Source organism: Parus major, chromosome 2 (assembly GCF_001522545.3).
Source record: "Parus major isolate Abel chromosome 2, Parus_major1.1, whole genome shotgun sequence".
NCBI lineage: Eukaryota > Metazoa > Chordata > Aves > Passeriformes > Paridae > Parus > Parus major.
The window spans coordinates 52,002,276-52,027,883 of record NC_031769.1 but is presented as its reverse complement, the minus strand read 5'-3'; the positions used below and the strand labels follow the sequence as shown (position 1 = coordinate 52,027,883).

Below are 25,608 nucleotides of genomic sequence, written 5' to 3'. Positions count from 1 at the left end.
CAACTATCGGGGAATTACGTTCTGCCTGGATGAAGTGAACTCTGGCTATTCTTCATCTGGGTGGCTGTATGGAGACAAGGGAGCCTGTGCTTCTCTCGCCGCAGACCCTGGATCCCGCTTTGCGGTGAAGTTGTACACGCGAGGGAGAGCGGAGGGTGCTGGCAGATGCGGGAAATAGCTTTTCCCGAGTCTCTGCGTGGCGGGGCGGCGCGCCCGGCTGCCTCGATTCGCTGAGCCACGGGCAGCATGCGGCACGGAGGGAAAGAAGGACGATTTCGCACAGCCCCGTGCGAGAGGAGCCGTCACGATGGCTTCCATAGGTAGGTTTGTGGTTCCCTGCGCCCCTGCGTTGAGCGCGTTGCTAAGTCTGCGAACTCGTTTTGTGGGTTGGTCTTGTGCTTGGCTGGTCGCGCTCGCCACCGCGGCAGCGGAACGTGACCCCAGGGAAAGGGGAGGGCGGCGGGAGTTCACTGAGGGAAGCTGCAGCCTCGGGCAGCGGCCGCTCCGCTGGCGGGGTGGGGAGCTGGGAGCACGCACGGAGCCTGCGGCCTGCTCCTGCTGCTGCTGCTGCTGCGAGCTCGGCAGGAATTAAGTGGGAGGAAGAGTTACGCCTTTTGTAGCCATGTAACAACTTCGGGAGGCTACGCAGAAACGGAGAAGGTTTGCAGACAAGGAGTTCTGTCAGTATGAGAGTTTACTGCATTCGCTGAGGGATGATTGAGGGCATCAGGCAGGGGTTGAGAGTTTTGTCTGGTCACGTTTCTTCCGAGGAAGCCTTGTAATTTTTTGTATGTAGTGGTGGGCCTTTTTCAAAGTAGATGAAATGAGGGCTGCCTGGAGTATACATAATCTCTGTCTATGTAGAAAAAAATTGTCCAGGCTGAGTCTTTTTTCCTCCGCTGAGGAGTTCTAAGTAATGTTATAGCAGTGCTGAATTTCTTTTTGAAAACAAGAAAGGTGTAAGATTTTGTAAACACGAGCCTTTCCTAAATGAGGAATGTGACATAGTTTTTGTGCTTTCTTGCTTAATGAGAAAAACACTTTATTGTGTCATTAGCACTGGAAGGGTGATTTGTCTAATTCGTGCATCCAAGACAAAATGTATTTGTGTAATACATGTAAAACACTCTGACTTTCTTACTTCAGATCAAAATTTTCCATAAAAATATAATGGAGTCTCAGAGCAGGCAGCTGTTATATGGTACAATGTACAGGATGCACCAGAATAAAGAGCCTGGTTCCTACTGCCTTAATTCAAACAATTTTGCAATTCAGGCAGTAGCAGCACATGCTTGGGTAAAGACTGCAACCCTAAAAGGAGAGTTACTGAATCACAGTTCTCGAGAGACAGATCAGGAAAAAAATGCAAGAGCGTCACTTCTCGGTAGTGTGTTTTGTGATACTGAACAACATTGAAGATAAACTGAGTTTGTTTTTACTAGTTTCAGTTCCAGGTTATTAAAAGCAGCCTTTGATAAGTCAGATTTTTTTTTTCTGGTTTTAAAATAAAATGGTTTAGGTGTACTACTTGAACAATCAAAAAGCAGCCCTCGATTTTGTTATTCAGGCTGCAGTGAGCTGCGTTCAGCATTTTGTTGCAGGCAAGTGACTGAAAAAGTGAACAGGTTGAAGATTGTCACATTTAGCAGAATTTTTCTCATAGCAGAAAAACAGGACCAAAGTGAAAGTTTTGATAGAAGGTCTAGACATCAGTTTGATTGCTTCCATTTCTTCTGTGAGGCAAGTATGCCTCAGACATCAAAAACTGCATACTAGGACCTCTCTGGTTCCTCATGGCACCAGGGAACTGGACTGAGACAGGAAAAGGGGAGTTTAAACTCCTTCTTTCCCTCTCTTTCACCTTAGGAAAAGTATATAGGGTCATAACAGAAAATAGAAAATGTCACCGAGTCTTTGCACTTGCTTCTCAGAAGTGCCAAAAAGGCCCAAGCTCTGTCCCTTCTTTCACTCAGTTTTCCCCCTCTGCCTTCAGCCTTGCCTCCTTTCCTTTGGCTTTGCAGTGTATGTCAGTAGACATGAGTGGCACTTTTCAATTCAGCACAGATGTCTTAGACCTACATCTCCAACATTTCAAGCAGTTTTAATGGATAATGAACTTTGGAACATAAGGCTGATAATTTATTCTTTTCTTAAAAGGTGCTTGGTCTTTCAGCACATTCTGCTTGAAAAAGCATTACTGTACTTTGGAAGGTTCTGTTTTCATGTTTCATAGGTTCATTTTTTTCTTCTCTAAAACTATTGCAATTTAATTTTACAGTTTGATGAAAATTGTCATATTCAGCAGTGTGAATGTCTGAAATTCCATTGTGAGATAAACCATGATAAGAACGGAATTGTCTGTCTCTAAAGCCATTTTACTAATTTGCTGTGTAAACTTAGTGTGGACATGTTTATAATTGTGTTCTAATTGTTTTATTGGATTTTTTTTTCACCACTGAATGATATGCTGCACGTAGAAACAGAATAGGGGTTCTCTTGTTTATGCATTATGTACTGGTAGTGATTCTCTCTTAAAAAGTGTTTTAATAAATGTAGCATTTTATGTTACATGTGACCCGGAAGTCTTGAGGAATGCCTCTGCAGCTGATTTGCATTCCTAAGACAGCAGAACTTGCTTGAAGTTAGTAGCACAGCATCTGCAAGATCTTTTAAAATACATGAAAAGACATATGCAACTGATTGCTTTAGTCCTTGGGGAAGTTTCTTTTTTTCTCCTGTTACTGCTTGGGAGGATGAAATGAATTGGTATAAGAAAGCCTTTCAGAAAGTCATGATAAAGATTTTGCTGCTTAGAAGATACTGTATTGTTAATTCTGTTTCAGCAAATAGGAGGTATTTGTAGTTTGGTGTTTGAATGAATGTACGATATACCAAGTTATCTGTAAAGCAGTCTAGCCATTTTCTCAGAAATGAAGCCATATAGTACAGGCTTTAGGGTGGGCTAAAGTCTGGTCTGGTAAATCATCCTTTTTAGTCTGATCCCTGTGCAGAGAGGGCAGAGGGTAAGTGCAGTTAATTGTGTAAGCCTGTGGTTGCCTGGAGATAAACTGACACCTGGCATAGCTTCAGAGGCTGCATTTGGCTGTTACTGGCAGGCTATTATGGGAGCTTGGAGTTGGAGAACACAGGAATGTACCAATACACTCCCACTTTTGTCATGCATCTTGCCAGCAGGCCAGGGTCTCTCCTGATGGTGGTGAAGTGCCAGCCTTCCTCACCCAGTGCTTGCTGGGGAGGACTGCTGTGCCAGGGATGTTTCCTCAAGGGGTGACATGGATGATTTACAGCTCTCTTTAGGGCATAAGGCAAGAATGATTTTTTAAAAATTCTAAATATGTTTGAAAGGCTCTCAAAACACAGTGAATGCTTTCTAAATGCACACAATAAATAATTGCATGAAGTTAAAAACCTTCAGTTTACATTACATTTAATTACTAGCACTTCGGGTTCTAACTGTTGAATGTGTTTCTTATTCCAGCAGATAAATGTCTCTGACAAACACTTTACTGCTTCTCCAGATGTGCTGTTTTATTTCTGAGGTGGTCAGCCACTCCATTATTGTATTTTAATGTACATATATATATATATAGATATTCCACGTATGTTCCACATACTCCATTCTTCTCGGATGAAGCAACTGAAGCTGACCTTTTCTTGTGCAGAGGTCAATACCTGGATGCTAGAGCCAGTGTCTTAATGACTTGCCCCAGGTTCAGCCTGACTGCATACTTGCCAAGAGAATTGGTCCACTCAAACAGGCATTAGCAGAATCTCCAAGCAATAGTAATTTTGTCTTTTCCTTCAGAAATGTGGAAAAACCCTGTAACATTTTCTCTGCTTGGTATTGGTTGGTTCTCAGGGAGTGTGGGAACTGCAGGTGTCTTTGTGTTGGTACATGACATGTACTTCTAAATGAGATGTGGAGCTACTTACGTTGAATAGGAAAGCATGTACTGTGCAAAAGACACAATAAAGTTACTCCATTTCATGGAATCTGGAGTTTTAAAAGACAAGACTTTAAGCATCCTTTATTGATTTCCACATATTCTGCAAAAAGGAAGGAACAGTGTGACCAAAGTTGATGGGTTTCATATAAGGGAATAATTTGGTTCACTGTATTTTTGTGAAATTAAGAGCAGAATGTAAGTTTCAAAGGTCAGAATTTCAGTAAATACTTTGACTGAAAGCAAGAGAAGCTTTTGCTCTCTCTTAATATTTTTGGCACCTTTGTACTTGGAAGAGCAAGGGAGTGAAAGGGAAGATAGATAATCTGTAAGAATCTTACAGTGCAAATGGATTTGGTTAGTTTGTTAATTGGCTCAAGTGGGCCATTACTTTGGCTTGCTTCAGAGCAGGATTATTTTCTCTGTCCATTCGGCTTTTATGCTCACCACAGATTGTTATGAAGTAGTGAGCTCAGCATTTTGGAAGCAGAACACTGAGTTAAAGCTTCCTTTCCCCAAAAGATGTAATTGAGGATCTTGACTTAAGTTTTCAAGCTGATAGATCCACATTAATGATCACCTTCTCACAAAAAGGACTACAAAGTCTGAAATGTATGACAACCTACTAAAATACAAGGTATGGTAGTGAAATGACTGCTTTTACTTCCCTGCTGTTGTTGTATTATAGTCCTTAAAGGCATGAGGTGATTTTGCCCTTCAGCTGCTGCAAGAAGAGGAATGTTGTTACCTATCTTTATCTGGACCATGGTGTGGCTACTCTGGGTTTTTCTTTTTCAATAGTTTTTTTTTGGGGGGGGAGGGGGGTGGCTTCCTTTTTCTTTGTTTCAACAGGTTTAGTGCATTAAAATACGGGTTAATCTGTAAGATCTTACTTTATATGGCTGTGTTGTCAGCACACCCAGCAGTTTCTCCTTACAACTGAAAAAAGCCTGAAACTTCCACTGGTTTTACCTGTTCCAGCCAAGTAGAAGAGTGAGCTGGATATTTTTGTACCTTGCGTGTTGGCACAATTAGTATTTTTTTTTTTTTTTCTTAATGTCATTTCTCAGTAGTGTATGGTGCAGAGTCCAGCTCCCTTCTAAGGTCCTGCCTTTAAAGTTGATCATCAGTGATAGTAAATGTAGGTCTGACCTGGGTGCATGAAGAGATACAAACATGAAAGATCCCAGCTTTGTCATGCCACTTCTTGAAGTAGGGAGCTGTATTTTTACATTGTCTGTGTTTTCATAGCTATAAATGGCATGGTAGGGGCCTGTACCAAGAAGCACTGATGCTTTTCTTTCTGTCAAATGTGCCAGGCTAGTTAATTCTGTAGAAGCTATGAAATTGCAGAATTATTGATTCTGTGAGATAAAGGGTTAACGGCTGACCAGTGAACTCTGCATCAGACAATGAGAGGACATAGTTGAAATATCCAGAAGGTTTGTTTTTAGTTGAAGTAAAAACAAGGCTGCTTTCATGGGAAGTTCCTTTAAGATATACTTCTTTCTAGCCTGGGAAGAGTTGCACCGAGTTTGTTTTTTTTCTGCAGTTTACATGCCTGGCTGCTAGTGGCTTTTCACTCTTATGTTTAGTATTTTACACCTGTGAAAATGGGGTGTGAAATACATCTGTGAGCATGATGGTGGTCCCTCCCTCATGCAGTGTATAGAACTCTAGAGATAATAGCAACAATCCAAGGCCTGAAACAGGGAAGAGTCAAGCCTTGGATCCTTTATTCAAGCAAGCCTGTGGAAGAAGGAGTGGAATTTGCTTGGTTAGTTTAACTCTTATGCATGTATTTGAGATTGTATTTAGAGATTTAAAGCTATTTCAGAAGGAGTGCCACTCCCATCCTTGCCCCCAGACTCCCCTGGATTCCAGTAACTCCCCTGTATAGTCTGGTATCAGGAGAACAGAGACAGAGGTATGAAAACAAGCAAGCATGATAAGCTGGAGATTGTAATTCCTATTCCTGTGGGGAATACATTAACTTCTCACATTCAGAAGCAGAATAATCTCAACCTGCAGTGTAATTGGGAAGCATCTGAGCAAGTTCAATTGCAGAGATGAGATGCCTATTGTAGTTGAGATATTTTGTCAAATGCTGGTCTCTGGAGATTTGTTCAAGTTGTGTTTCTGGAGAGGCTCTAGTAGTCTTCATACGTAACTCAATTTGACCAACATGGGCTTGTGCAGCCAGCTTTCATGACTGTTTGCACCAGTATGAGAATGACTTGTAATGTAGCTGATCCGGTAGATAACTACAGATTTGGATTTCTGTAGCTCTTCCACACTAAACATTTCTGCAGTATGTCCTTAAAGTTCACTTCTGTGGCTGTTACGAATTTAGTTAAAGTAATGGTCTAGTTAAAAGACAGTTTCTATTAAAAGGTAGTTTTCTGTTTCCCTCATTTAATTAAATGTTTGCTCTGTACAGTGTGTGCTATATGTCAAATTCAGATGGTTTATAATTGGGGCATTAACTTGCAGATTTTTTTGTCTCAGACATATCTTTCAAGTACCTTGCACACTTCTCATTCAAGTAAGAGCAGAACCAAGCTCTGCCATGAATTGAAGGGAAAACAATATTCATTTTGACTTGTTTTCAGTGGCTTTTTACATTAGGAAGGTTTCCTTATGGAAAATATGCATTAGTGTGATCTTAACTCTTTGTAGGAATGGAATTGTTCCATTGGGTTCTTTTTCACCCCTCCCTTATTTTTAGGAAGTGTATCAACTCAAGAGACAATAATGACAGATTGTTTCATCTGTGATTGTCTTACTGGATTTCAGTCCTGTCAGTGTTGAGGTCAGTAGGACTATTCAAGTGAATTAAGCTATTCAGCTGCATGGGTATTTGTAGTATTTTAGCCTTCTGTCATGGAAAACAGTGTGGTTGAACCTGGACCTATGTGAATAGGTATTGAATTTTTAATGCTAATATGGAATAATTAAATGTAATCCCCATTAGAGCTTGACTGGCTATTTAAGTGTACCTCTAAAAACCAAGGTGAAACTTTTCCTGTATAAAGCTCTGCAGTAATAGCATCCACATTGTTCCTCATCTAAATGCATTTGTTTAACTATATTCTATAGTATTTATGTCCAGCATAATTAAGTTGAACATATTTCATATTTCAGTCAGTTTAGAAACCAGTTACCCTGGTAACCTGCTGTTTGCAGGCTATTAGAAAATAAAGCTTACAGTTGTTTTGCTTTGTCTGTGTAGTTTGGACAAAGTCACACCTGAAAACTGTAGCTGCACAAGTGTCATGGTTTAAGCCCAGACAGCAGCCAAGCCCAATGCAGTTGCTTGCTGGTTCTCCAGCACCAAGACTGGGGAGAGAATTGGAAGGGTAAAAGATAGAAAACTTATAGGTTGAGATGAAGACAGCTTAAGAGGGAAAGCAAAAACCCCATGTGCAAAAGCAACACAAAACAAGGAATTAATTTACTTCTTCCCATGGGCAGCCAGATGTTCAGCTATCCCCAGGAGAGCAGAGCCCATCACATGTAGTGGTCACTTAGGAGGACAAACACCATCACTCCAAATGTCCTCCCCTTCCTCCCCCCACTTTATTTACTGACATGATGTCATGTGGTCTGGAATATCCCTCTGGTCAGTTGGGGTCACCTGTCCTGGTTGGGTCTCCTCCCATTCTCCCATGCACCTCCCACCCCCTTGCCAGCGTGGCAGTATGGAAAGCGGAAAAGGCCTTGGCTCTGTGTAAGACTCGCTCAGCAATAACAAAAATACCTCAGTATTATCTGCTGTTAAGTAGTGTTAAGTACAAATCCAAAACAGACACATACCAGCCACTGTGAAGAAAGTCAACTCTGCTTTGGCCAAAACCAGTATAACAGGTAAACCACGTGCTGCTCTGTGCTACTAAACTGCCTTTCAACCCCAGTTGTGTCCTTTTCTTGTCCTGTGAGCAAAAGGCATCTTCATGCCTTTCCATAAGGTTTATGATACACAGTGATACCTCTGAGTTTTCTTCTCTCCAGGACATACAGTCCCAGCTGTCTGGGACTCAGCCGCTGCTACTATAAAAGGTGCTTCAGTCCCAGTGATGGTGTGTCTTTGTGCTGAACTTGTTGGAGCAAATCCGGGTCTCTCTTGTAGTGAGGAGCCCATAGAGCTTCGTATGTGGCTTCTGATGCTAAGCAGGGAGGAAGGATCACCTCCCTTGACCTGCTGGCAGCACTTTGTGATGCAGGCGGGGATACTATTGCCCACCTTTGCCATGGAGTTGTATTGCTGGGTCCTTCTCCACAGAACTGTCTCCAGCCAATCAGCCCCCGACATGTGCTGGTGCCACAGATTATTCCTTCTCAGTTGCAGGAGTTTATATTTCTGCTTGTTGAACTTAAGATTCCTTTTGTCCCATTTCTCCCACTTTTAAATAGCAGCACAACCATCTGGTTTGTCAATGACTCTTTACAGTTTTCTGTTGTCTGCAAGACTTGCTGATGAAACTTTATCCCATTATCAACGTTGTTAATTAATGAAGGATGTTGAAGACTGTTGGTCCTGGTATCAGCCCTGGGGTATAATTCTATGACTTGCTTTCTAGTGGATTTTCTGCAGCTGATCACAAGCCTCTGGGCCCAGATACTCAGCCAGTTTTTACTGGATTTCACTTCCATTTATGTAACCCTTTTTTTTTGTCAGCATGTTTATGAGGATATTATGGAAGACCACAATAAAAGCCTAACCAAAGTCAAGATAAGGAATATCCACTGCTCTTCCCTTAGTCACTAAGCTAGTCAGTTTACTGGAGAAAGTTACCTCAGTGGATATGCATGATTCTCCCTTTGTAAATTCATGCTGACAGCTCTCAATCCCTTTTTTGTCATGTGTTTGGAAGTGGTTTCCAGGGTTAGTTGTTCCAATCACCTTTCCAGAAACAGAGGTTAGGTTAACCAAGCCTGCAATTCCCTGGATCATCCTTCATACTTTTCTTGGATACTTGCTCTCTTCTTGTTAAGAATCTCTCCCAGTCATCGAGACCTTTTAAAGATTATTGAGAGTGTTCTTGCCAGGGTGTCAACCAGCTCCCTCAGCTCTTGTGTCTTCAACCTCTCAGTCCCCAATGGACTCAAGTATATCCAGTTTGTTTTAGTTCTCCTTTGCTTAGTCCTCCTCCACTGAGGGTATGTTTTGATCCAGATTTTTCTGTAGTCTCAGGGGCTTGAGGTTCCCAAAGGCCTGTCTTACTGATAAAGACTGATATGAAGAAGGTTGTGAGTACCTCAATGTCATCTGTGTCCTTATCCATCAGGTCCCCTGCCCCATTCACCAAGTGGACTGAATGGGCTGGCAGAATGAAAAAGTGAAGATCATGGGTTGAGATAAGAACAATTTACTGTAAACAGCAGTGAGATAAGAAAACAAACAGTATGAGCAACAATACTAGGAAAAGAGAGAGTGATACACACCAAAGAGCTTGACCTCAGCCCCCCCCAAGACCCTCCCTCCAGCTTGCTACCACCAGCACCTCACTGTTCTCCACTGTGTTTTCTTGACCAGAAAGGACTCTTTCTCCCTGGAAGAGATTCCTTTTCCCCCACCACCAGCAAAGACATGAGGTGGCGTATGATAACTCCAGGTCCTGGCCATGCCCCCTACTGTGTACTGCAGAAATTAACTCTGTCATGACAGGGACAGGACACACAGTTTTCTACTGGTATTTTAACTGCAAATGTACACTTGACTAGACATACCTGATTAACACTGTGGACTGTGAAATGCAAAGTATCTTGGAACAAATGGTCCATTCTCATCTTTAGGGCCAGAGAATGTATTCTGGAGAACTGATCAAACAGTCTGAGTGTAGCAATTCTGCAATCTCTATTCCCTCTGCTATTTGACCTGCTGGATGTTTTCAGCAGTCAACATAATTTTGTGAAATAATATCTACTGCTCAAACAAGCAAAAACTCTTCCTTATAATCTTATTAAGAGAAAACCAGATTATTTAATGAACACTTTTTTTCAGTACAAGATTCATAAAAATGCATGTTGTTTTTAAATTTGCATTTCCCTTTTTTCTTTGCTGCAGAGTCTCAAAGTTACACAGAAGCCATTAACCTCCCTATGGTGATGTCTGACAGCACTGTGGGCACTAACTCTTCTTTGCTGAGGGCCAACATGCAGACTGATCCCTCCTTTCAGCGATGTTTTTCATCTTCATGTACTGTTGCAAGTAGCAGTCCTATCCCAGGGGCAGAAAGGTAGGAAAATATTCTGCTACATTATTGTTTAATTCTCATAATGATAGTTCCCAGCCAAAATGTTATGCTTGCATCTTAATTGCAGACCATTTTCTAAGAACTTTGAGGTGGGTTGTGGCATTTAATGTTGATGTTGTCCATTGGCTGGATTTTAACACATACACAGGCGTTACTTTCATGCCAGGGACACAAATAGCTTTGAAGATAAGTGGGAAGACAAAAATCAGTTATGTTATTTGTGCTAGCACAAGCTCATATATATTTTTGTGTGTGTTTAACTGGCTTCTCTGATGTTTTACATAAAGCCATGTCATGAAATTTCACATTGGAATAAGCTGCATATGAGAAAAGGGGAGCATTCTTCTCACTGTAGACATATGTTTTTAGTCAATAAATGTCAGTAGATTTGCTTTGGTGGTGTATAGCTGATTCCCTTTCAACTGCTCAGCAGGCTTATTATTTTAATTATATTGTGGCAAACATGTAGGGCTCTGGAAAAGGGCATGAAGAGTATAAATGTACAAAGCAGGCCTTGTCCAAAGGAGCTTATGGCATAAGCTAAGAAATGGCAAGAAGCCGCAAACAAACAAGGAGTCCCTAGTTACTTCTGCAGTGTTCAGAAGACCATAACAATGTGTGGTCATTAATGTGTGTAATTAGCTGTATGTTATATTTACTCAGTAGAAAAGGTGGTACATGACACTTGAAGAAGCTGCCTTCTCTATCACTCTGCAAAAACATTCCTTTCTGGTTAATTATCCTATTCTTGTTTTTGGCTATTTGGCTTCTTTTTCACAGTAAGTATTTGGGAATACTTCTGGTTTGAGTGTCAGAGTGTGAGTGAGTAGGTCAAGTATGTTGTTACCTATGTATCTTTTGTTTATCTTCCAATCCATTTGGTTTCATTTTCAGTCAGTACTGAGACTGTGAAAGAATGCTTTGGTTGTGCGATTATGAATGTGAACCGTAAGAGAGAACAAAATATGTTGGTATTTGCTGCAGAGGAGGCAATGTAACAATTACAAGTGGATATGTATTAAAAGCTTATCAGGCAATTCAGTCTTTATCAAGTTTACATTCCTACATCAGGCTTTATCTAGAGAATTTTGTTCCCTTCTTTCTAAGTACTTTTTCTCCAATTTTTTATTTCACCTAGCAGATAGCTACAGCTCCAGAGGTTTTTTCCTTGCAGGGATGACTTCTTCATTTTGATTACCTTCCATTTCTTTAATGGCCTTTATAATTTGTGCTGTTTAAATCTACTAGCATTCATTTCCACAGCTCCCTTTTAATTAAAAATCCTTTCTTTTTTGATATATATTTTATGTCAGCTTTTTCCCTTTGCATTTTCCAATGAGTTTGTTCTCTCTGGATTCGGTAATATTAGTAATATTTTCCAGCTACAGCCTAAGGGCATTTCATTTTTAGAAGCAAGGAGACAAACTTTTATCAGATGATTTCATCAGAAGCTTAGTTTATCTTGTTTGGAAGGACATTTCTTATATCTTTTACGTGAACAGGTAGAATTGCTACCCAGTAGAAAAACAGAGTGTTTGCTGTTGAAATATTTAATTCTATAAATCAGAATTTTTCCACTGTCAAATAAATTAACCACTGGACCTGCCTCCTTTATATTTTTGCTTGTTTGTTTGTTTTTGTTTTGTTGTCTTTTTTTGTTTTTTGAATATAAATTGTATTAAAATAGACCTGGTCACAAGTTATTCCTTGTGAACTGTGTGTGTTCTTACCATTATCATGGTTATGGATTTATTGTGTGATGGTGCATAACCACCTCCTCAGGCCATTTCTTTTCAGTTTTATTTTGGTGAGGATAAGACACTCTGCATGTAAGAACTGGTATAGCCATGCCAGGTTTCTTCTGTAAACCTCTACCTCTATGCAGCTTTGGCATAAGAAATTGTTGTCTTCTGCTGCTATTTTTCAGGTAGCACTTAACTCATCGGGACCACTATATGTGGAGCAATGCTGCAAACAGCCTTGCTAAACTGATTCATGTTAAAACTAACCTCCTCAAACAGGGAGAAGTAGAAGTATTTTTAGCTGTCACTAATTTCATGGACTCGTTTACAGTGCAAACTCAGAAACTATCCCATCAACATGGTTAGATGGGGGGGTGAGATAAAGCAGAACATACATTGAAGAAGTTACTGGGTAAGACTAGAATCCCTTGATCCAGCTGCATTACCTGGTCCAGGATGTTTTCAAAGGGCACCCTTGAGATTTTTATCCTGGGTGTGATGTTTCATTGCTTTCAGTGATCACTGAAGTACAAGTTGTACAGTAGCATTTTAAGGGAATGATTTGGCTGTTGGGGTTTCTTTTGTGTTCAATTTTTAATTTTTTTTTGTTTTTTACAGCTCTTCTGCAGCAGAATGTTCTTGGCTTGAAAGCAGCTCTAATGCTTCCCTGTCAACCCAGTTTTCAATGGGAAACACCAGGCAGCCAGGAGGTTACCTTGTGCCTTCTGAATTTTCAAGTGCTGTGCAGGATGTCTCTCTCCTGTCTCATTTCCAAACTCCAGCACTGCAAGTTGTCACCCTGAGCAACCTGGACAGTTCACCAGCAGAGCCACACCAAGAACATGCTATCAGCAGCAGTGCCTGTGCCAACCTGAGCTCCAGCGGTACCAGGAACAGTAGCTCCCCCCAGGAGGAGACACAAGCTACTTGCATAGCCAATGCTAGCACATCGAAAACCCTGAGCTCATCAGTGGCAAGTGCTGATGACAATGACTTTTTGACACAAAACTTTCTTACAGTGGCCTCTGGACACAACAGCCAGAACAGTGCAGTTCCGCATCAGCATGGAGGGAGCCTACATGCTCAGCCGCCTCTTCCAGAGAAGAAGAGATCCTCTGAAGAACGTTCCTTTGCCTCTGTGTCACCTTCTTCAAGTGGCTTCTCTAGCCCTCACAGTGGAAGCACAATCAGCATTCCCTTCCCAAATGTCCTCCCAGATTTCTCAAAAATGTTAAGCCCTTCCCCAGTGCCAGGTAGGTTCTGTATCAGAGAAATACAAAATACATTAGATTTTATATGAGTTTATAAAAAGAGTTTCGGGGATTTTAAAAGTGGAGAGGAAAGAAAAAGTAGTGGAATGAAAATGGCACAGAGGACTTGAATATTTGTAGTAAATGGTGCCAGTTCACTGCCTTTGGATGCATTATTCAGAAAACAAGGCTTCAGATTTCTTCCTGTGCTTCCTAGAAGTCAGCCATTGGGCAGCCTACCTTTTCAGCTGTCAGATTACAATGGACCAGTGTTGAATCCAGTTTCTGTTAAAAAGGGCTGGCTTCTCTCTGCACCTTTTACAGTTGTGCCAAAAAAAGTTAAATATGTGTATGTGCGTTCGTTGGGCGCTGTTAAGAAATTTGTATTTAATACGGCTTTATAATTAAAAGTTTTTAATAATTAATGGATTTTGCAAAATGAAACTTTGAACATGCTTTCAGAATCTTAGTGTGTGTTATTATATTTGCTGGTTCTAAAACAGCTCAGTTTCTTTAAATTATCCTAATGATGAGTTTTTTGAGTAATTGTGATGATTAGAAATTGGAAAGAAAAGTAAAAACACTTTAGTATTTAAAAAAATTCTTGACTTTTTTTCCCTTTTGTTTCACAGAAAACACAGCTGATAAACATGTGACCGTAAAATTTGTTCAGGACACATCCAAGTTCTGGTATAAGCCAGATATTTCAAGAGAACAAGGTATATAAATTGATACATATTCTGACATACCTATTCATAGAAAACCTAGTTGGTGAACTCTCAATTTTAGATTCATACCTGATCACTAAAAAAAATATAAAACCTAGGAGGGCCACAGGCAATTCCTCTTAGTTTCTTTTGTTGAAAGGCTGAGTTTGAGTGAGGAGGGCAGTCAAATAGTCCTGAAAAATATTCAGTTAATCAGACAAATTATTAGCCTAACTGAAAGAACTATGAAGTAATACAGATCTACCTGCTGTAGCTGCTGCAAATGCTCTTTGTTGTGAAGGTTCAGATTTTTGAATGGTAGATATGCACGAAACAATACCAAACAGCTGTTTGCTCTCTAAAACCTTTTAAGGGTGCTGTTCTGACATGATCACTGAATAATTCATTAGCTAGGTCATCACAAAAGCATGCTCACCCACCAGTCATTTTGTAGCCTGAATTTCAGTGTCAAGTGACATACTTTGTTTCTTAAAGGTCACTACTGTAGAACAACATCTGTATGATGCAGATAAAAAACTTCCATATGTAGATGTATTATTCAGTCAACTGAAGAAAGCTTTTTTTTACCTGTGTGAAAACGAATACTTAAAAGAACCTGGAGTACTGCATCTGGCATACAAGAAAGACATAGACAGACCTGTTGGAGCGAGTACAGAGGAGGACCACCAAACTGATTAGAGGGATGGAGCACCTTTCCTATGAGGAAAGGCTGAGAGAATTGAGATTGTTGAGTCTGGAGAAGGGAAAGCTTCAGAGTGACCTAATTGCAGCCTTCTGTACCTGAGGGGACCCTACAAGAAAGATGGAGAGGGACTTTACAGAAGAACATACAGTGACAGGAGAAGGTGAAATGGTTTCATACTGAAAGTAAGTTTAGATTAAATACTAGAAAAAAATTCTTTTTTGTGAGGGTGGTGAGGCACTGGAATAGACTTCCCAGAGCAGCTGTGGATGCCCTCCATCCATGGAAATGTTTAAGACCAGGGTGGATGTGGCTCTGGCCTAATGAAAGTTGTTTCTGTTCATGGTGGGAGCATTGGAAGTAGATAATCCTAAAGGTCCATTCCAATCCAGGCCATTCTTCCATGATTCTATGAATTTATACACTTGTCCCTGTAACAGTGTGTGTATACATATATATATATATATCCTGCTGGGTGCTAGTTACAATCCACTAATTATAGAGGAGCAAAGTGGGCTCTCTTTGGATTGTGGATAGAAACTTCAGGTTTGAATATTCTGTGAAATGAGACTAAAACCAAACAAGGCTAAATGTTGATACCAAAAAATTGATATATTTTATTTAACAGTAAATGAGAGAGAAAGAAATAGAAAAAGAGGTTGTGGGGGGACAGGAAGAGTGATAGGAATAGAATAATTAGAAATGTATCACCCATCTGTGGGTTCCAAGACTAATACAATTTGGGCCAGGTGGTAATGCCCAAGTACATCCCCTGAAGAAGGACAAGTTTGATACTGTCTCTTGGAAGATTCTGTATCATGTGTAGTGCTGTGGTGCAAGGCCTCGGGAACGAGTCTGGGGTGTGCTTTGGGTGTCTTTGATGGATTATGACACTTCCTCAGCTGCCCCTCACATGAGTGTCCTGTGGATGTGGCTTTCCTGGGGTGGGGGCTTTACATTTGAGCCAGTTTGTGTAATGGAGGGTGAATGTTCACTGCCTCTGACCAGAGGTCATGTCATACACCCAAAACTAATCTCCCCTCCCCTTGGTCGAGGAGGAATCTGTGCAAACCTGTCTGCAGATAAGCCTGTGGACTATGGCCTCCACCCTGAAGCCAGCTGGGGATGATTTTCAGGACAGCTGCTGAGATTTGCTCTCCTGTGAATGCATCCTTCTCCCCCAGCCTTATCCATTTCATCTCAAACCTGACATGACTGGAAAACAGTGTCACTTCTATCTTATCTCAAGTTCTTTTAAGTGGCTTAACTCATATTTCAAGGTTTCAGTTAGGAGACCCATTCAGAGTGGGGTGGGCTTTGGTGGTGCAGCTTCCTTGATGCAGCTTTGTTATACATTTTTTCCATAATGGGCAGAAGTCCTTTATAACAGTGATTCAGCCATGAAATTATGTTTCAACATGAAAAAACATGTTGAAACATGAAACATGTTCAGTCTCTGACAGTGCTTTCCAAATGCAATTGGTCTGACTGTGCTTGTGTTTATAAGAAATAATCAGCTATAGTGAATTGTGATTAATGAGATAAGGCAGGATTTTAAACTGTGATTTTTTTAAAATGTGGTTATCAAAAAGGAAGAATTACTAACTTGTTCTGCATTGAGAAGGATGTTCATAACTAAACTAAAATAGCATGAAGGTCAGCTATTGGCACCTATGTCTGTCAAGTTATTAGATTCTCAGATGGTAAGGATGTTCTCTAAATATGCAGAAAAATACCTGATGTGATGTGTGTCTAGAGAGGCAAGTAGATCTAAAGCAATTTTAAAGCTTACTTCTTGAACGAATGAAGCACCAGTCTTCTCAACCTTTTAATATGCCTCTTCTCATCCTTGAAGTGAAACTTCTTTTAAAAAGTGTTTGAGGTACTGTTGCTGAGGAGGGGAGCATTTGTTCTTTCTTCCCTGTGTTTAATAGCTGCTCCTGTGACAAATTATTACTGTATGCCTTTGTATTTAGAAGTACTGCTTAATTGCAGGGATTTGCATATACATCCTTATCCTCTCAAAACAAGACATTTTTGTGAAAAAAGATTCTTTCATTTGCCATCTGACAGATGAAGATAATAGAGTGCATATGTGTTTGCTTTACTTGCTTTGACAGAAGAGATAATTATGTTTGCATTTTCCTGATTTTTTTTTTTACTTCCCCCTTTTTCATGAAAAGAACCTTTGCTTTGAAAGAACCATTGCTCAGGCCTTTCAAAAATATGCCTTTGTGCTCCATATGCATAATATCGATGTTCTATGTGAACAGTCAGTCAGAGAGTCCGGTGTCAAATTTGGTCTTTCTCTAGGGTTTCTCTGATGTGCTGATGGCTGGAAATTCTAGAAACTGAGTATACTGGTATACACAAGTATTTCTAAAAAGTTTATTGGGGAGGAAAGAAAGGAAAGTAGAAAGATTTTATTAAGATCAATCATTAGATTAACTTTTTGTCTATTTTCAAAGTAAGTTTAAAATTTTGGGCTCCTTGATTTCATAGTCTGCAACTGACTTGCAAAACAGCAGCAATTTCCCTGCAAGTGTTTCCTCTTGGAGAGGACTACATATTGCACTTTCAGAAGAGATTCTAAACTACAGATGAAAAATATTTCAAAGTCAAAGAGCAAAATATACACTTCCATTCCTTCCTTTGCTTTAAAACTCCTAAGGCAGTAAGGTGGCTTTGCAGGGACAGAAACTTGGTGGTGGATGAAAATGAATCAGTTCTGCCTGTTGAGGCTGAATAGGAAGTGAAAAACAGTGCTGTCTAGACAATATTGGAATCACAGAGAGCTGTGCAGTCTTAACAAATTGACAAAATCTAAGCAGAAGTAGGCTTGCTCTTGCACTGGTTCTAGGGATTTTGGTGGGACCTGAGTGCACTTGTCAGTTTAAAAATCAGTAAAAGTCGGGGTTCTGTACTTCAGGCTTCTTTTAAAATAAGTGTCTGTGAGATTTGGACAAGGTATTTCCATTCAGGTCCCCCAAATATGCTTGATTGTATTTTGTTTTATACATTATACGTTTTCACTTCTGTACTTTTTGAGTGTGTACATTGTTCTTGAACTGTTTCTCTCTTTGCTGGAATCCCTTGCAGCCATTGCTGTTCTCAAGGAAAAGGAACCTGGGTCTTTCATTGTTCGAGACAGTCATTCTTTCCGGGGAGCCTATGGGCTAGCAATGAAAGTTGCCACACCACCTCCTTCTGTGCTACAGTTAAAGAAAGGTACTTCTATATGTTATTAAACAAACAATATGTAGTAGGTAGTCCTTACTGGTGGGTAGAAATCTGTAGGAATCTTCCCCTCTTCTCATAAGTGCAACTTAAATTGCAGGCTACATTTGATGTGTTGTTAAATGAGCTGGGATACACTGCCCATTGTACTGTATGGTTTTATGATGACTTGTGTGTTGTGGCTATGCATGTGTTGTACTACATCAACATAATAAAAATTCGGTGTCATCTCAGCAATGGGTCTTCCCTAGCAATCAGAAGTCTGCATTTGATTCACAGGCTACAATGTAAAGTTTTCACTCAGCTGCAGGGCTGAATATTTTTGATCCCAAAGCTTTGGTTTGAGACAGTTATTTTCAGATACAAATCTGAAGAGATTCCTAAGGATAATCGTTCAAAAGAAGTGGTGATTTATATACCTACTCTGTCAGCTCCAGTGCCTCCATATGTAACTCAAGCCTGATGGTTGTGAAACATAAAATGAGAATAACATGCAGAAATCATTATTTGGTATATGAAAACCCAGCAGCCAATATCTGTAGTGTTCTTGGTTCCATTTGTACTACTGCGAGGTTAGTGGAGTGGTTTTTATTGCTGTTTTTCTTTTACAAAGCTTATTATTTTTCGTTAGTACATAATGACTGGTGAGGTAAACAACTAAGATTACAGGAAAGCATTTATTCTTAGTGCTGTTTTTATGGAAGTATGGTTTTGGCTATTTTGGTTTGTTTTTTTTTGTTGGTTTGGGTTTACTTACTCTGGGGCAAGGTTAGCAGTTCACCTCTAATACAGTGACACTTTGTTTTAATCTGGTATCTTGAAACAATTTTTAATAACAGCTTGATATGTAGTCCTTTTTCTTGCCAATCAACATCAGCAGAACCACTCCAATGTTCTAGATAATGAATGTAGGTGTACTGGGGTTGTGATAGCAACAACCAGGAGGCAAATTGAAAGTGGCTTGTAGGTGTTTTTAGTAGTCTTCTCTTACAGTAATTGGTGAAGTCCAGGAAGAGACGAAGACTCATACTTGGCCAGCCTTTCAAAGACAGTTTATGTTACAGTAGTAAGACTGCAGCATTTTTTCACTTCTTACTTCATGATACTTAGCTTTTTTGTTCTCCACTCTTTAATCCCAGAAGGCGCAGATTGGATTAGTTTAGTTTCCTGTAGTGTTTCTTGTTCCAGGCTTCCCTTTCCCGCATATCTTGTAGCCATTTATTTTTAATTGGGTGAGAGTATAACAGCAAACAGCTGTTTGAAAAAGCAATCAGTGCAATATTTGCTTTTGTAGAAGTTTTTGCTGTCCATATTAATGCATTGATCTGTATTGGCCTGAAAGTCAACCCTTGAGGTGTTTCCTGATAGATCAAAGGAAGCTCTTTTGTTAAAGTTTTAATGGTTTGATTGCTTTCTCCTATTGGTATAGAATAACCTTTTAATTATTAGGAGAAGGATTCGTTTTGTACTCAGGTATGAAATACTGTGAATCCATCTTTCAAGAAATATTTAAGTTATGTTAATTATATGTCTGCATATATATGTATGTGTTTAAAAGAATGTTAAATCTTGGAATTTTTACATGTCTCTTGGGCTTTGAATTTCCTCTTTTCATCTAACTACGCTTTTGGTTTGTGTTGGATTCCTGAGATTAAAACTATTTTAAAATCTAGTGAAACCTTAGTGCTTCATTTAAATGTTTGTTTCCAGGAGCAGAAAACTACAGACATTTGGGAATTTAAAAATTCACTGAGAGAATTACCATCATTATCTTTGTATAGCTAAATCTACTCTTACAATCTGGAGGACTTCTGTGAACAGAAATGTTATTGGGAATGGGAATATCTTTTCATACTTTTACTTTTTTGTCACTTTGGATACAAGTTCTTTTAATGGGCAAGTGCATCCAAATTTCTAACCATTCATTTTCCAAATTTCTGTTCCTGTCTGTAGCTGGGATCATACTTGGACATTTTTGGACACCAGTGTATCTATCAGTCACTTAAGAATATATAACCATTTCCTCTTGCTGTGAGCTGTTTACTATTCATTTTTTGTTAAAATGGCCTTTTAAGTACATTTTTTAACTTGCAGAGTAGGTCTAATTGTATTCTTTGCATTTTGTATACAAAACATTTAGTGGTAATGTGGAAAAACTGCTTCATAAAGATCTAGTTTGTGAGACTTGTCTGTTAATTGCTTCTTTTCATGAATTTTCTTTTTCAACGCAGTTGGAGATTTGTCAAATGAACTTGTAAGGCATTTTCTGATTGAATGTACTCAGAAGGGGGTACGCTTGAAAGGATGCCCGAATGAACCATATTTTGGTAAGTACTGTGCATCACAGAGACAGAGAAAATGGGAGACTGTTGGCATTTGCCAGTGCTGACTTGGGTGGAATACAAATGAGAGACTACTTTGTTTGAGTCCTGATGACTTCTGTAGGAACCCATTCCAAGGTTCCAGGAGCTTTTTGCACATTTACATTAAGCAGATGTGCAGGGCACTCCAGCACAGATGCACATGACCAAGCTTCAAACAGTCAAGCTTGTCTACCACTACCAATGTTGCTGTAGAAAGCTGAGGTAAATCTCTCTTATCATCCTAATTGATTCAAGACCTTTTGTCCTGTGTTATATTTATGCTGCATATAAGGTGGCTAAAAATGACACCAGAGTGAGATATTCACAAAGTACATTTTGCTATGTCAGCCTACCTAATATAATATGATGGAAGTAACAATGCCTGTAATGACAAACAGCCAGAGACCTACCTAGCTGTTCACTCATTTGCTTTCCACTCATTTGGGGTAGGAGGGGAAAATAGGATGGGGAAGCTTATGGGCTGAGATGAAAACAGGGAGATGCTAACTAGTTACAGGGCAAAAGAAACTCAACTTGGGAAAATTATTTTAATGTTTTTACAATTAAAATCAATATTCAGGTAGTCAGATGTTGAGGCATACATTCAGTGAAGGTAGCTGGGTTTGCAAGCTGGAAGTGCAAACTGCAGATTGATCTGTGGGTGTCCCAGGCAAGAGGCCATGACCTGCTGACCCTTTGCATAACAAAGGGCCCAGGGACCTGTGTGGCCTGGTGACCAGATACTCAAGAGACACAGCAGCAGCCAATCTCCAGACTTTCCTGCCCTTTGACTCTCAGGGTATCTCTCCTTGGAGGCACCCAGTTTGAGGTGTTATTTTGTTATTAAGTTGTTGTATGAAAATTAAATTATTTTAAGGATCTGGAAGACTGAGACTCTGCTAAGGGATACCTGGGGTTGAACTTGTGAGGCAGCATCTGACTGTAAGTGTGGGGTGTGTAGCTGTGAAGGGGCTTTGAGTACCATCTCAGGTGGCGCAAGAGTGACTGCCAGAGTGCCTCCTGGATGGTCAAAACAGGGAAGCTTCCTTAATATGAGAAACAAAAAGAAGTATTAAATACCACTTTTCCTTCCCCTTTTCCAAACTCAATTTCACTGCTTCTTCCCAGACTCCTCACTCCCACTGCAATGGGTGAGAGGGCATATGATCATTACAGAACAGTTCCTCTGCTGCTTCATCCCTCTCCCAGTTTTTCCTTCCTGGGATGTGGGCTTTCCCTGTAGGCTGCCATCCTGTGGGGGAAAAAATCTGTTTCAGTTTGTGCTCTCTGTCAACCACAGAAAATATCCCATTTGTTCCAATGTGAGATCCTCCAGAGGCTGCAGGGTGGGGGATGGCGACTTGGATACCCAGAGCATCTCCTTGTCCTCCTCTGTCCATGACATTCCCTCTGCTGTGTTGCACCCAACCTTTGTTCCATAGGTGTCCTGCAGTGGATCTGCTGCAATGGGCTGTGTTTGGCATGAAAAGCCCTGAACTCTACCCAGAGGTTATCCTGCAGCCCTCAACCCCCTGTTACAGGCCTTGTCATATACACCAAATACACCTGTGAAAGGGTCATCTACCATAAAATTAAGACATGTGAAATTAAAGAAGTATTTAAAATAAAGATGGATTGAAGTTTATCAGTGTTTGGTGTGAGACTTACCTTAAATCAGAATTTTTAGTCCATTCCTACATCAATCTTGAAGTACCTGTTTAGGCACCTATGTAGCCCTACTAGTCATTTAGTTTGAGCACCTAATCTTCAATGTGTACAGCCTGTTCTGGTTTGAAAATAAACCACAGCAAGAGATGAACCCCACAGAAATACCTTGAGAGCAGGTTGGAGTTACTGTAATATTTTTTATTTAACTCTAAATGCAGCGATACAGAAAAACTGGCTTAAATTCACAGAGTACAGCCTTGCACCCTGTTGGTCAGGGTGGTGGTTGCAGTCTGATTAAGAGGTGGTTGCAGTCCTGTTGAAATGATGACTGCGTACTTGTTGAAAGCGGTGGTCCTGTGAAAGGTCTGGTCCTCCTCTGGGTCTGTTGAGAAATAGTGGTGGTGCCCCAAAACCACAGATGATATACTGGTAGGTTCAGGTGGTACCTCCCTCAGGGTGGGGAGTTTCACAATGGAGTGATATAATGCTCGAGTCACTGCACTCATTGTCCTTTCTTGCTTGGGTGTCCATGGTGGCCCCTGAGCAGAGATGACCCCCTCAGGATGGTTGTAGTTACCACAGCTAATTGTGAAAACCAGGAAACATTGCCTTGCAAGGTTTGCCTCTTTTCCCTTATCTAACACCCAGCTTGCAGTCTGAGAGGATGGGTTCACACTAGGCAGCTGTTGAAAACTGCCCACTGTTAATACTTCAAGAATTATGTGGATGGAAGTAGAATACATAGCATGGTTACACCCCACCTTGTAACATAGGACACAGCCTCAAAACTGCTTCACAAAGTAGGTGAACAGGCACTATTACACATGTTTATGGGTACGATAGGGAAGGACTAATAGTATCAATCATGCTGCATTTCTGTAAGACCCTTGTAGAATTGGGTCATCTTTCCCTTTCAAAGAAATTTTTGTTGGACTGTGAAGGTGAGGTTGGTTTTGGTTGAAATGGGATTTTTCTCCAACACATGGTTGTGTTTGCTGCTTGTTAGTAAATGGGATTGAAGGATGGCTTCTTGTACAAACAGATTGGTGAATATTATGGCTTCCTCTCACTCCTTATAGTTTCACATGCCAATATCAAAGATAACTAATATTGAATTACTTCAGTTAAGCCAAGACCAAATTGCAAGAGTGACTGAGTAAAAAAGAAGAGTAATTTAATAGAGAATGCTACGTACATCACTGCTGCATTGAACAGAAGAGGTTTTACGTGCTCTGTCTTTTATACATTCAGAAGTACAAAATAAAGGTGTGAGTAGACAGAATGCTAGATGATGAAGTCTAGGTGGCTAAGAGGTAGAACTTGCTTTTTTTTACCTCATCCTGTAGCACAAACAACCTCTTGTGCTCTTACCACCTTTGTAAGAATTTACTGCATTTAATGTAGCAGAAGTTAAGAGCATTGAACAGAATTTACTGACTTCTATATGTTAATGATTTTGTAATTTTTTTGCTTTCTCCATTTGAAGCACAGACATTTAGGTTAGGATCTAAGTGGTGTATTTACGAGGGAAAGGGAACATATGATTGTGATTAATGAGTTCAAGAAGATCTTGGCTTAGGTCCCAAAAGATTTTTAAAGGGAAGCAGAGGGGGCCCTTATCTAAAATACTTGAGAGCAAGCATAACTTAAGTGTTCTTGTTGTCTACCAAGTTAACTGTGAATGTCTTGTTACTTTTCTGACCACAGGGAGTTTGACAGCTCTAGTGTATCAGCATTCCATCACTCCACTGGCATTGCCCTGCAAGCTGCTCATCCCAGACAGAGGTATGCTTGTTGAAGTACAGAAGAGATATTCCCAGCCAAGTTCTGCTTCAGAGTGTCAGTGTCTGAAGGCAGATGAATGTGTCACAAGTTGAGGTCTAAGCAAAAACGCACCGTGGAGGAAGCTGTGTTGTTGTCTTCAGTATTGGTGATGACCGTTATCCAAAGTGTGGTTGTGAACATACTGGTACTGTGTTATTCCAGTCATAAACATATATTCACCATGGAAGTCCATGCAGTAATTCACCATGTGGGAAGACAAATGAACTTCTTAGACATGACACTATGCCAGTATATGGTTAGGTTTAACCACTCATTCAGATCTGGATAGCAAAAGGCCAAATAGATAAAGAGTAGATGATGCCCTGAGTGTCACACTGGCAGGAAGAGTGTAGCAACTTGCACAGGTTCAGATATTGTTAAAGTAAATGATCAAAAAGCCTATGTTGCTTCATGGGATTATGATTCTAATTCTTTAATACTAATTTCATAAACCATTCTAAGATAAAAACCAAAATGCTCATACTTGTCCAGTAATTCAGTTGTCTGATATTATCCCACATGAAGTTAACCCAAGACACATTGCTGAAATATTAAATGTTCTAGTGGTTTGTGACTTTAAAGGGTTTTTTGAACTCTTTAAACTTCTGTTACAGACCGTATGTTAATGTACAAAAATAGCATTTGATTTATGTGAATAAATCAATGAAACCATTTTAGCACAAAAATATGCTTTGGAAGGTGTGAATGAAAGATCTCATGCATTTATATGGCAAAACAGCATGGTGGTTGGCTTTTATCTCCCTCACCTAAGATAGAAAACCTGCTATGTTCTTCCAGAGGTACAGGACTGGAACATTGCCTTGTCTTGAATAAACATACCACAGTGAAATTTTATTCTGGACTTATTTTTTAATCTGATTTGACCATGCATTTTAAGATGGTCTTCTGTAGTTAATGACAGGATATAGTGCCTGGAGTATTTAAAATGTTTGGACAGCTGTAACTCTAGCTGTATGAATAGTGTCACAAACTGTATTACGGCTCTCTTCCTCATTTGATTATATTCAAAGACTGCATGCTTCATGCTTAATGCAGCAGTTAAGTGAGATCTTTTTACATGCATTTATATACCTGAAATAACATATTGGTGAACAGTGTTCTTACTACTTCTAACGATCAGTTGGTAGGCAAATGTTCCACTTCTGTCTTAGTGGTTCAGATGGTTTTTTTTCAACTTAAGAAGAAAGTTGTGTTGTTGTTGAGAAAGTTGTCATCCCCTGAATCAAAATGCAATTAATTAATTTCATCATGGTAACATAAAGCCCTTCTGTATAAATTAGTGTAAATGATAAAAATCAAATGAGATCATTAAAATCACACTGTAGTGAGGAAATATAGCTCTAAGTATTGTCTTAATGTGTCATCATGTGAGTTCCTCCAGCATATGCCAGTGTTATGTCTTTTATTGTTAGGAAATAAAGGTTAAGCATCCCGCTAACAGTGCTTGAGGCAAAAAAACCTGATGCAGCACAAAACCTACATAAATGATTATAATTGCAGATAAAAGGTGGTTTCATGTTTTTGGCCAAGAGTTGTCCAGTAGATGAGAACACAGTTACAAGTGCTAAGTTCATACATGAATGTGGACTTCGATTTGTTGATCAAGTCCATACAAGACACGGACAGTGTTTTCTCTTTGCAGATCCCTTGGAGGAGATAGCAGAAACTTCTCCACAAACTGCTGCAAATTCAGCTGCAGAGCTTCTCAAACAGGGTGCAGGTCTGTTGAACTTTTATCCTTGTTTTGACTCTTACCAAAGTTTGTATCTTACAGGTTAGGAGAAGCTGAAGTTTAGACTGTATTAAAGGACACATAAAGGTAGCAGTTAAATTTATTGTGCTGGGTAGAAGTGTAAAGGGCACAGTGAGGA

At 40.0% G+C, this 25,608-nt stretch overlaps 1 protein-coding gene across 7 annotated transcripts in view; it reads left to right on the top strand.

The window, feature by feature from the left end:
- The window catches only part of TNS3 (tensin 3), a 166,131-nt gene that overhangs the window by 132,270 nt on the left and 8,253 nt on the right, over positions 1–25,608 (top strand). For all 7 annotated transcript variants that reach the window (XM_015618189.3, XM_015618188.3, XM_015618184.2 and 4 more), the window contains 7 exons: positions 10,033–10,204; positions 12,583–13,217; positions 13,847–13,933; positions 17,724–17,852; positions 20,093–20,188; positions 23,600–23,677; positions 25,380–25,457. In XM_015618189.3, coding sequence (XP_015473675.1) covers positions 10,033–10,204; positions 12,583–13,217; positions 13,847–13,933; positions 17,724–17,852; positions 20,093–20,188; positions 23,600–23,677; positions 25,380–25,457 — 1,275 coding nt within the window. The remainder of the gene's footprint in view (positions 1–10,032; positions 10,205–12,582; positions 13,218–13,846; positions 13,934–17,723; positions 17,853–20,092; positions 20,189–23,599; positions 23,678–25,379; positions 25,458–25,608) is intronic.